Raw genomic sequence first — 12,586 nt, 5'->3', positions numbered from 1 at the left:
AGAAAATGAGCCTTGGAGAATGTAGATCCACGACGTGCCCGTGTGAGCTTTAGTTCTCGAACTTCGCAACCTCGTCCCGAGATCGAATTTCAGCGACTCGAGGATTAGACCGCCAGGAAGAAGCTCAAAGGCGACGACGAAATGCGCGGCGGGCTGCGGGTCAACAGCGAACTTCTCCCGATCCAGCCACGAGTACGAGGAGGATTGAACACCAGGCAAGCTTGCGGTCATTGCTAAGCACTTCAGACGGGGATTCTGCAATGGAGGAAGAAATTCTCAGACAGATCATCGACGAAGGGCTTTTGGACGGAATAGATCTGCAAAGCTTGGATCCGGCGCAGGAAGATGAACTCAGCGAACGCATTGCCGAAGCATATCGAAGGAGGCATCTTCGCCAACCTATTCCTCGTCACAATGTGCGCGGTGACGGGGACAATCGTTCTCGGGATCCTAGAAGCCGTCAATCCAGGTCAAATAGCGTTGACGTGCGCCCTCCCGTCACTCGATCACATTTACTTGAAGCACCATCTCAGAGAACCGATCCCTCAAACCGCCAACAAAGGAGCTCCTCTGATCAGGGTGTGAGGCGTCGAGCAACGTCACCAACACATAGAACGGCTGCGTCTTCATCGGACGCACTCATTCAGCCGGCAGTGAGGTCGTCTAGTGATTTATCTGGTCCACGACGCCCTTCCCAGAATAATTCCACCTCAGAATCGTTCCGCCACCGCACGGCATCATCTCTCTCGTCCTCTAGACGGAGCGGTGAATTCGAACGCAGGGTTCGTCAGAGTGGGGTACGAACTGCTGATCGACAGCAGATATTTGGCTCCCCGAATTCAACTTCGTCTGCTACAACCCCAAGTGCTCAAGCAACATCATCCAGCCAGCTCAGCCCCGCGTCTCAACCTGCTGCAACCCCTCAATTGAGTGGGCGTAATCATCCCACTGACCAACGAGACACCGTTGTTCTCTCATCCTCCAGACCGTCATCATCACGAAGCGAAACAGCCGTTCGTACGGGCGAGTCACTTATTCCAGAGCCGTCTATATCATGCAGGCGATGCAATCAACGGGACATTCAATATGATGTCTACAAGACCTGCAATCGATGTAATGATGGCAATTACAATCTGTGTTTACCTTGCTATCGAATGGGCCGCGGATGCCTTCACTGGTTTGGATTTGGACACAGTGCCCAGGCCCGATTTGAGAAGAAATATCCAGCAGGTAGTTCAGATGTCCCAGAACCGCCGCACGTCTTACAATCACGTAAGTACCTGCGTCCATCTGTTGAGGCAGCACAGAACCGGCCGAATAGCTCCAGAAGACGAACAAAGGACGATCCTGCAAAACGATTGCAAAGAGGCATGTTTTGTGATATGTGCCAATCATTTTCAGATGACTGCTTTTGGACATGCAGCGAATGCAACGGCGGAGAATGGGGTTTTTGCAATAGTTGTGTCAACCAAGGCAAATGCTGTACACATGCTCTCCTACCAATCGGTCGAGTGCCGCAGGGTGATATTGTCCCTGGTCATCCAGCAAGCTCGTCTCCCGTCGTGACATCCGATTATGTATCAGCAAATACCATCAAGGTTGGTAGTGACTCCTACCGGCCACTTACCTTCTCCACAAAATGCAATAACTGCACGTATCCAATTCCACCATCGACAAGCCGGTTCCACTGCCCAACATGCAATGACGGGGACTACGATCTTTGCACAAACTGCTATTTGAAACTCGGGGCGAACGGAAAAATCAGTAAAGGCAATGGACGAAACGGCTGGAGAAGGTGTCTACAGGGCCACCGAATGATAATCGTCGGCTTTGAGGACCACCCAGATGGTCAGAGACGAGCTATAGTCAAGGATGTCGTGGGAGGCCATGCTTTGAAAGACGATGTAGCTGTAGCTGTAGCTGCGGCGGCGGCGGCAACCCCCACAACAAGCGACAACGCAAGCACGACTCCCAATTCCAACGGCGCCGTCCTGATCCCCGTTCGCCGAGATTCCGGAGACTGGACGTGGAAAGAGGAAAGCTCAGGCACCACCAGCATCACCCACCGTCGACGCTTTCCGCGAACAAGAACGGCCTGGTCGAACTCATCTCCAACCTCGCTGGCCGATCCATCCGCGAATACTCCCTTTTCCTCCCATTTCCCGCCATCAGGTGGTGTTGGGCTGCGTCTCTTGGCTCGTTGGTCGTATTACCCGGAGCCCGACGTGACGGATGAAATTATGTTCCCATGCGGTGCGGAGATTACGGAGGCGGACAACATCAATGATGACTGGATGTGGGGATGCTATGCGGGGCAAAAAGGTCTGTTTCCCGGGTCATATGTGGTGGTTATAGGGGAAGTAAGGTTGGAGTAGAATTGGAAGTAGGGGAGCTAGGAGGTAGAAATGGTTCATTGCAACGGGATAATGATGTTCACGCTTTTTTTCTATATTATTTAATGACGACGATGGGATATACGATCAATGTTCGATTGACGACTGTACTGTACATACATCATAGTACATTAATCAATACCATGTTAATGAGATCACCACCATTTAGCGATTACTAGTAGCCATGTTATGCATTCTTGCTACATGCTCTGAATAATACGAAACAAGTCCGACAAGGGAGATTCTCCTCCGGCCAATTCAGGCAAAGTCATATATGGAGATTGCCGAGTTGTACAGTACATTCTAGTCCATTGGAAAGATATTCAGAACCATAAAGGGTTGGCCAATGGTCAATCCCGCTTTCCACGTGCAACGCATTTTTGCAGCAAATAGAACGGATCGGTTATCTCAGTAATAGTCTTTCAGCCTCTTCTAAATATAACTCTTGTCTTTCTAACTAAGAGAACTATACCTCCGCTGAAAAGATGTCACTGATCACTTGGACTCAATCTGGTACCACCTTGAAGGTTGGAGATTTACTAGATTTCTAGAGAGGGTGATGTGGATTTTTGATAGAAACTGAAAGTTGTAAAGAAGAATAAATCAGTTGAAATAAAATCATTTTCAAAAGCTACTACAGCAGATGTGAAAATGCGATTAGCAATCAAAAGATACAGTACAATAACAACGAATGGGGAAAAAAAAAAAATAATAATAATAAAAACTGTAGTTAAACTATCATGAATTGCACAGATAAAGTTACTTCAACTCAGCAGACAAAAATTCCAACCAGGACAAAAAAAAAAAAAAAAAAAAAAAAAAAAAAAACAACTAGTAATCTGCATAGTAGAGAATGAAATATCCACACAAAGTAATGACTTTAATTTAAATCTTGTATACTCAAGTGGATCTGTAGCAAATAATATATCAATCATCATCATCATTTGCGGCACTTGGTATTGAAGCAGCCTGATTCAGGGAACTGTTAAGGAGGTAAGAAATTGAAATTGAAACGGTTCAACCGACAGAGTCGCTTAGAGTTAACTTACTAAAGTAATTCGGAATTTAATGAAGATACTGCCCCTGAGTTGCCGTTGCACAGACGAAAGTATATATCTTGAAAAATGGCGCCTTGTGCGGTACTGCGTTGCAAAACCTGTTCGTGTCCATGAACAATCCTGTTGCATCGCCCACAGTCCTCTTGGTCATTGACCTTCGTGTTGCAAGTTCAAAAGGCTCTATTCCAGTTAGCCATCTAACATGGGAGACTGATATATGTTAACCGATTTCACCAAATATAGATATTCAAGGTACCAAACTAAACTTTTAAGCGCCGGGTGGGAATGGGAGGGACTGACGGCTTGCGTGATTGGAGGCTTCGAAAAACTTGAAGCTAAGAGATGAAGATGACTCGGATGCCCTGAGTACCCAAAAGCGCGCTGGAACCCGTGGATCTGCAGCTCTAGCGGCTATAAGAAAACTATGATCAACCAACCAGAAGAGCAATTTTGTTCGCCCACACATCGCATCAAAAAAGATGGAAATTTTGAGGGCCAATAAGTTATTGATCTCGTGAAATAAAAAGCAAATTGACATCCATTATGAGGATTATCTAATAAAATACGGATAAACATCTCGTTGCAAAATTCACATCCTACTTGCTGGTTAGTACGACCTGGCCAAACAAAAAGCAAAGAAATGAAAGGACGCACTTTGCTACTGGTGTAAACCCAAGCAATCGCATGCCATTCTCAAGTACCTGAAGGGCCCCTTCGTACAGCGCGGACCTCGCCAGCATAACTTCGGGAGCCTCGTCGGTCCCCAAAACCTTGATCACATCCTAGGCAGAAGACACCTGGTGCGTAAGCCTGAAGAGATAGGTGAGTATGGTGGTTGGTTCCAGAGTTTTGAACGCCTGGGTCGTCATGTCTGGATATTGGGCCATGAGACGAAGTATATCGATGGCATGGGGTTCCTTTAACAAGGAAAAATCAGCCTTCGCGACTTGGTCCGCTGTTAGGTTTGCTTTTCGCATGATAGAGCAGAGCCTTGCATGGGAGTATTGGAGGTAAAGGCCCGTATCGCCTTCAAATGAAGTCATTTTGGTAATGTCAAAAGGGTAATTGTTGATCCTTTTGCCACTCATGTCCTGGGCCATAATTGCCGTGATACCAACGACGTCTGCCACAGCTTCTGGGTCCGCCACTTGAGCGTACTTCGCTTCGTTAGAACGCATAACCTCGTGCATGGCGCTCCCGCATTCATCCAGTATATCGCTCAGAAGCTTCACTGTCCCGAGCCTTGATGACATTCCTTGAACTTTCCCAAAATTGAATATGAACAAGTTTAGCTGCAATATCAGGATAGCCCATAATCTCGACAGTTTTGAAGACACGCTGAAAGTATGAGTCCTGTTCGGCGGAAACAACATATATCATTTTCTCAAATTCGTACTTTTCCACACGCTCCAAAACAGCGGCGACGTCGCGAAGAAGATAGGTCGTCGTTCCACCTCGGTTCCGGACAACTGCAGTACCGAGCTTGCGTGCGCCATGTTTCTCGAAATTAATGACCCATGATCCCTCATTTTCTTCGTAAATACCTCTGTCCTTCAGCATATTTTCGACCTTCTCAATTGTTTCTGGCCGCACGGTCGATTCCCCAGAGTACTCATCAAAGGCTATGTTCAATCGTGCATACGTAGAGATGTACCGCTCGATACTAATGTCGCGAAATCGCTTCCATAAGCTGAGCGCTTCTGGATCTCTATCTTCCATTCTTTTGAAGAAGGCATTCCGCTCAGCATAAAGTCCTCTGTTCTCTATTTCCAAGGTGTACTGACCATTGTCTCTGGCGCTCTTGCTAGCTTCCTGCTCTGATTTGAACAGAGCATTGATCTTTACATAGACATCGAGTAAATGCTTCAACGCCTCCTTTTGAAACAGTTCTTCAGAGCCAAATTTCTGCCAACCCACTGCAAGCAAGCCGAACTGCTTTCCCCAATCACCGAGATAGTTTATCTTAAGGACGTCCCAGCCCATACTCTTGTAGAGATTTGAGATGTAAGCACCAATAATGGTACTGCGTAGGTGCCCTGCATGGAACTCTTTGGCAATGTTTGGCGAAGAAAACTCCACAATTACTTTCTTTCGGCCAGCGGCTTCATTCTTGGGATTTTTCAGACCAGCAAGTTTATCGTGGCCATACTATTGTCGGCGATCAAAGATGTACGGCAAAATCAAGCGGGGGAGGCTTGTCTCATTGAAAAAGATTGGAATGAAGACACCTTTAGGGACGGGGCTGGAGATGAGAGAAATGGCACACAGCTGTAGTTTAATGTTAGATTCGAAGCATGCTGTTAATAGTTTGAAAAGAGTATGAGGGTAAACTGCGTATTACCTTGTTTGATAAGTCAACGGCAACCTGGTCAATGTTGACCCCTTTGAGGCGGAGGCGCGCAACAACCAGCACCACGTCGCCATGTGCCAACACTTGTGTTCGTTGGATGGAATTGTACGCAATGTCCTCGTTGCAGTTGACTACCTGTTTCACGACCTCAGCAACATAACATCGATACAGGTCGACTGGATTGCTTATAATATTCGCGGTGGGAAACGCTGGGATGGGAATCTCCAGTCCGAGGTCCTGGAGGTGAGTCTCCAAGCCCTGAATAGTAAGAGTGCCCATGCTGGCAACAGGATGCAAAGCTCACTGTCCGAATATTAGTGTACGCGGAAGGTTTTGGCTTCTCCAATCTAACAAAAAAAAAAAAAATGAGCCAAAATGAAAGCTTTGCGTTGCAATGAGTCATGAACTCTTGGAAGAAGCGGCTCAACAGCCACGAAAAATCATAGATAATCACATTTTCTACTCTGTCCTACGTGTTGGGGGGGTTTGGATTGGTTCGTCCCCTCTACCACCAGCATGGCGCTGGTGTGAGAGAGCTCTTTTGCCCCAGTGGCCTTACACTATGAAACTAACGAGAGAACATGGTAAATAATGAACGACACGTGACTTTAATGATTATTGGAGGATCAGTGTTGTGGAACTATTTCTACATAAATATTGAGATATTAGAGTATGAAGACTATATGATACTGATATCTCTATCTTGATCTAAGACACAGCAAAGAGCAGTATATATTGTGATGATAATGCTGTAATCTGAATACCAATCTCATAATTTGTAAGTGTAATATATGCGTAAAGGCACAGAATAATACAGATTGTATAGCTCAACAATATACTATAATTTTAGATTTTAAACTGTTTATATATTAATATATATATTTGAATGGGTAAATTACATATCATATACTATTTCGATATGGTAGGTGTTGGGATATCCACTAGATGACCATCATAGATTTTATATGGAAAATCAAGGGCGTTGAGTAGAAACATGACTCCGTTAGGGCGACGCTACGGGAGGAAGATTGTCAAGCAATTTATGCTTGGCTGGTCTTCGTTTGTCTCTGCGCTTCGGCTTCCCCCTATTTTTATCAGTATTTTCTGCTCGCTGTTCACAGCCCTGACAAGACCACAAGATGGGTTCTGGCAGTTGGCATAACACAGTCTAAGGAGCCAGTTCCATCTGTCCCCAAATCTGACCCATTCATCACGCTACACCAAGATATAGGCAAAAAGGGGAGGGGGAAAAAAAAAAAAGAAAAAGAAAAAGAAAAATTTAGCCGGCCAACAATCTTCACCTCCAGGGCGCAAAAATGTCCTCCGTTAAAATAGACAGACCGGCCTTCCTCCTGGATCTCCCCACGGCCCTCTCCCTCGCCGCCGCTCTCTCCCTCCTCCCCCTGGCCTCCCTCCTCACCGTCACCCTCATTCCGTCCAAGCGCCCCAAGACAGACCGCATCCTCTTCTTCTGGCACGCTTACGACGCCCTCACCCATCTCATAATCGAAGGCTGCTTCTTATACAACTGCTTTTTCATATCCATGGAAATCCCCGCCGTTACCGCCCAGCACCTTCCCGGCCCACACTTCCTCGACCAGCCGCAGCGCCTGTACGGAGCCGCGTACGGCACGGGCCCCACCTCTCGCTTGTGGCAGGAGTATAGCAAGGCAGATAGTCGCTGGTTGGGTGCGGATCTAGGCGTGGTTTCTCTCGAGCTGCTTACGGTTCTGCTGGGCGGGCCCGCTGCGGTGTATATCTGCTACGCACTGTACAAGTCGGCCTCTGCTGCGTCGTCATCGTCGTCGTCAGATGCGGTAGTGCAAACAGCAAAGTACCGGTTCAAGATGTGGTTTGTGGCTATTGGGCTGGCTGTCGCGGAGTTGTATGGAGGATTCATGACCTTTGCGCCGGAGTGGCTTTCCGGTAGCCATGCCTTGGATACCAGCGACCCGATGTACCTGTGGCTTTACCTTGTGTTTTTCAATGTTTTGTGGGTGTTTTTGCCAATTTGGGTTTTGAAACAGGGATGGGTAGAGGTTAAGGCGCAGTTTGTTGGTGCGGCGTTGGCTGGCGGCAAGAGTGGAGCTTCTAAGTTGTGAAGCAAAAAATCGAGGAGGAGAAGTGGAGGGGAAATTTTTAAGAAGAGATCAAATTTAGAGACATGCAATAGTAAATTTAATGTCTACGAGTCTTATGGCGATATTGTCGGACATTGCAAGTCAATTTGCCCATGGTTCGATGCATGAATATTTACAACCTCTAGAAATAATCCCTGGAATTTTGCCCAAGCAGAATCTGCAAAATATGCTGCTTTCTTGAGGACTAGAACTGTGCTCAAACAGCTTTGAGGAATATCAAAATATATATTGTCATAAATCCTCATGCGCTCGCGAAGACCACTCCACACCACCCGCAAAACAAACTAGAGCACCAGCCCCTCCCTCTGCGACAAGGATAAATACTAGTATCCACGATGATGGGCCCTTGTGGGACACTCGCTTGGATTGGATCCAACGATTCGCCATGTATCCGTAAGTTAGCCAACTGCCAACAACCACGACAGGGCCAAGGAAGACACCAAGAAAATTCCACTGCCGTGGCCGGGTCAGCATTGCAGCACCGCCGCCCTCGACAAACGGTTGATGCACAACAGGAAGAAGCGTTTTGAATAGCCCGACTAGGGGGTGCGAGATGATGTCCCCTGTATGACCGATGCGCCGTTTCGGCATCAGTTCTACTAGGATCTCTCAAACCAGTCTACCCCGCCACAATCGCTTGCAACCTCCACCGGGCTCTAATGATGTCAGGGACTTGCCCTTGGGAAAACTAGCGATGGCTAGGATCCCAAACCACAGGCGCCAGCCCATAGCAAACTTCCGTGGTCGGGAACTTGGCGAGTTTGCGCATCTGATTATGAGAGGGAGAGCGTTCTGAGCCCTTTTGTGGGCCTCGTCGGTCAGCCACGAGTTAAATAGTCACTCTCATCCCCCGCTGCGGCCGTTGCCCCTCGTCGTTCACTGATTCTTCTTCTTCTTCTTCTTCGCTGCTTGTTTGACAGTCATTTGTTGAAGCGTTTCACTCTCTTTCCCTGTTGTTTCATTGCAGTGAAGAGAGTCGCTGTGAAAGTCTTAACGTACCGTCAACTCTTAACGTACCGTCAACTCTGGCCATCGTCGTCGTGGTGTGCATCTATTACACGGAATTGTTACAGTCTCCCTCTGATTATATCGGCCATTCGGGTATCATTTTTAAGTGGGACTGCTGACGTGCTTCGAGTTTTGAAACAAAAAAGATGGCTACTCCAAATCCACCTGGCTGTATGTACATCTCCAGGCTCAAGTCGAGTTAAGCTAGTAATGATTGTTATACTTACCAGTTCTTAGCTGGACAACATTTCGCTGCGCAACCCGGACAGTATCCACCACAGCAATATGGAGCTCCTGCTCCCCAGGCCTTCTCTTCACAGGGACATCCCACCCAAGGTGGGCATCCTCCCCTCCAGCAGGGACAGTACCCTCAGTACGGAAACTACCCTCCCCAGAATCCATATCCGCCACAACAGGGCCAACAATATCCTCCACCTGCGCAGTACCCTCCTCCCGGTCAGTATCCTCCACCGGGTCAATATCCACCCCAACATGGCCAGTTTCCGCCTCAACCCTATCCCCAACAATATCAGCAGCCACAGGGGCAATACTACCCTCCACAGCAGCAGTATGGATACCCCCAGCAAGCTCCACCAGCAGGGTATAATTCACAACATCCAGGTGCTCCAGGGTACGGCGCACCTCCTTCCTGCCTGAATCCTACGATGCAACCAGCTCCTGCTCCAGGAAATATGGTCGGAGGTCTATCGATAGGCTACGTTCCAGGCCAGATGGCTGCAGGTGATCTATCAGTAGATGCTGATGCCCTCCGCGCCGCCATGAAAGGATTCGGCACAAATCAGAAGGTTCTCATTAGCATTCTCTGCAAAGCAGATCCCCTCGCTATTGAAAGGTTAAAGGATACGTTCTCGAAACGCCTCGGACGTGATTTGAAAAAAGACATCATCTCCGAGACGTCCGGCAACTTCGAAAATGTCCTCGTCGCACTGGTTCACGGTCCGCTTAAGCAGGATGTCTATGCCATCAGGAAATCACTCAAGGGAGCCGGCACCGATGAAGCGATACTCGATGACATTCTTCTAGGCCGATCCAACGCTGATCTTCTAGCGATCAAACAAGCCTACTCAGCCGAGTTCAAAGGTCGCTCTCTCGAGACGGACGTCAGAGACGACCTCTCTGGAGATGTGAGGGCGCTTTACAATATTGTCCTGACTGCATCGCGGCCTGAAGAGAATGTGCCCATCACTGCTGATGCAATAAGCCAGGCCGTCAAAGACCTCCATCATGCGATGGGCACGCTTATGCCCAACGCAGCCGTCGTCAGCAGGATATTCGCACGCCACTCACATCACCAGCTACGCCAGATAAAACAACAGTACGACCTGCAATTCAAGTCCTTGCTCGAAAGAACAGTTGAGAGTAAATTCTCCGGACACATCAAGGCAGCACTTGTCGCGATACTACAAAGTGCCGTGGACCCGATCAAGCGGGATGTCGAGGGACTTGAGAACGCCATGAAAGGCTGGGGGACCAAGGATACGCATCTCGTCGAGCGGCTCGTTCGGATTCACTGGGACAGAAACCGTATGCAGCAGGTCAAAGCTATGTATAGAGGTATCTACCACAAGGAACTCGCGGATAGGGTTAAGGGGGAGACTAGCGGCGATTATAAGGCGGCGTTGGTGGCGATTTTGGAATGAATATTAGAAAATGGAGTTTGGTTTCTAATTTTTTTAATTTATTATATATTTTCCTTCGGAGAAGTTGTTTTTCCTGCATTTCTCCTGGTATGGATATATTTTTTAATGCCACACGCTTGCCCTCATTTTCGACCCCGTTCCCCTTCTTCTTGTCTTTCTCCAGTTCTGGCCTCCGCTTGAGACTCGGAATGCACTGGTTCACTTTGTCGAGTCTCTTTTTCCTTAGATATTATTACCCATTATATATTACATTGCGCATTAGGGGAAAGTTTCCGCAGATGAAACATACATTTCATATTTTTAACCAGCGGCGAGGCTGTAAATGAACACACATATTTATATACTCTGTATATTCACCCCAGCTTTAAAACAAGTTGTGGAATGTTAGTTTCTTTCGTGTGAGGATTATTATATTTATTTTTTATTTATTTATTTATTTATTTATTTATTTATTTATTTATTTATTTATTTATTTTTGTTTCCATCAAAGTCACGTATCATGTATGAGGGGGATCACTATGGCTTAAGCATGACACATGCACTATCTTTACGGACAGTAAATGGATTGTAAATAAATGTACACGGAAGGTTGATATTAGGAGCGAGTGTATGAATAGATTCAACGGTTGTTAAAAGTTGAAACTTAAAAGAACCGAAATTTCTAGCATTGGGATCAAAAACACAACACCCCACACATCCTGTAAGAATTCCCCTGATAACGCCCAACTTGAATTCATTTCATTTCTCATTTCTCATCATCACTTCGTAAAGCTCGTGTGTATGTACAGTATACCGTGATCGTGCAGAGAGGAATCAGTCGTCGGAAATTTATTGTGGCCGGATAGACATACTTTCGTCCACCAGTGTCGAGTATATATGACTCGCGTATGGATTGGATGGATATAAGAAGGATAAGAACTTTGGAGACGGTAAGTCAGTTTGATATATCTATTAGAGTTTCGAAAGAGTAGTGGGAGGTATTTAAAGCATACCCATACCTTATAATCAATAGACGTCTGCGGGTCGTCTGCGATGTGGCTTCAAGTCGGTGACTCATTTGGACGTTTGTTTCACCGAGACCAACTCCTATCTCCATCTTCAAAATACGTACATTTGGAAAGAAGTAATATCCTGATCCTGATTTATCCCGCCCTTCCTCCGATAAAAACAAATGCACCAAAGATGACGTCAGAAGCTCTCCGCGCTCCCAAATCCAAACCCGCAATATCAAAGTCGGTAATAAAACACGATCGAAACAAAAGTAAACAAACAAACAAACAAACAAAAATACTGAAAAGAAAAGGAAGAAAAGAAAGAGAACAAATCTCCGCAGCTACAGTGCATGCAGCAATATGCCCCCCCCCCCCCCCCCCACTGTTTGTCAATTATCACATTGAATTTAAATCTTGTGCTCTGAATTGAATCCCAGATGATCAAAGAATCATTTCCATCAAATTGACTCCTTGCCTACCTGTGATATAGCTAGTAGTTCGGCTTCCGTGATGGAAGTTGTTATTATTCTCTGTCTCTTTAACTTTCAATCAACAAATTCTTCAAAAAGTTTGAAGATGTAATCTTTTGTTGATCTTTTATCTGAATTATCCGCGAAGGAGGTATCACTAACTGCTTCAACCACATTCATTGATAAGCCATCATTATCAGATACGCTATATTCAATCATTATATTCTTTGAATCTCGCAGATAAGTGATAACGCGATCGATCTCTGCAGGCCAAAATTCGATTCGCGACAAGGCTTCAGGTGGTGGATGAGAAGCACCCACTGGCTTCACGGATAGCACCTCCAATGATCACACGAGGAAGAGGGGCTGGAACCCGGCAGCGCTCAAAGACCAAGATCCAGCGGTTGGGGGCGCTGCTACCTGCAGTCAATAGACCCACACTTGCCATCCCACACTACTCAGAGGGATGCGGGACAGACCCCACAGAGGGTGTAGACAAAAAGAGTGCTGCTC

The 12,586-nt window shown here is 46.7% G+C and overlaps 4 protein-coding genes across 4 annotated transcripts; 3 read left to right on the top strand and 1 right to left on the bottom strand.

The window, feature by feature from the left end:
- Positions 1-260: 260 nt before the first annotated feature.
- Positions 261-2,375, top strand: HCAG_03883 (predicted protein; the record flags this gene model as incomplete). Its single annotated transcript, XM_001541735.1, has 4 exons — positions 261-782; positions 986-1,013; positions 1,061-1,272; positions 1,299-2,375. 4 exons carry the CDS (start codon positions 261-263, stop codon positions 2,373-2,375), a joined length of 1,839 nt encoding a protein of 612 aa, XP_001541785.1.
- Positions 2,376-3,320: 945 nt separating this feature from the next.
- On the bottom strand, positions 3,321-6,080 carry HCAG_03882 (arginyl-tRNA synthetase; the record flags this gene model as incomplete). The annotated part of the gene is made up of 6 exons (XM_001541734.1): positions 3,321-3,375; positions 3,472-3,606; positions 4,106-4,221; positions 4,249-4,693; positions 4,848-5,599; positions 5,793-6,080. The coding sequence occupies 6 exons, from the start codon at positions 6,078-6,080 to the stop codon at positions 3,321-3,323; spliced, it is 1,791 nt and encodes a 596-aa protein (XP_001541784.1).
- Positions 6,081-7,117: 1,037 nt separating this feature from the next.
- On the top strand, positions 7,118-7,903 carry HCAG_03881 (conserved hypothetical protein; the record flags this gene model as incomplete). The annotated part of the gene is made up of 1 exon (XM_001541733.1): positions 7,118-7,903. The coding sequence occupies one exon, from the start codon at positions 7,118-7,120 to the stop codon at positions 7,901-7,903; it is 786 nt and encodes a 261-aa protein (XP_001541783.1).
- Positions 7,904-9,096: 1,193 nt separating this feature from the next.
- Positions 9,097-10,611, top strand: HCAG_03880 (predicted protein; the record flags this gene model as incomplete). Its single annotated transcript, XM_001541732.1, has 2 exons — positions 9,097-9,121; positions 9,188-10,611. 2 exons carry the CDS (start codon positions 9,097-9,099, stop codon positions 10,609-10,611), a joined length of 1,449 nt encoding a protein of 482 aa, XP_001541782.1.
- Between the last annotated feature and the right edge of the window lie 1,975 nt (positions 10,612-12,586).

Source organism: Histoplasma capsulatum, genomic scaffold (assembly GCF_000149585.1).
Source record: "Histoplasma capsulatum NAm1 scaffold_3 genomic scaffold, whole genome shotgun sequence".
Lineage (NCBI taxonomy): Eukaryota > Fungi > Ascomycota > Eurotiomycetes > Onygenales > Ajellomycetaceae > Histoplasma > Histoplasma mississippiense.
The sequence above is the reverse complement of the archived record's forward strand: the minus strand, read 5'-3'. Positions and strand labels throughout refer to the sequence as shown.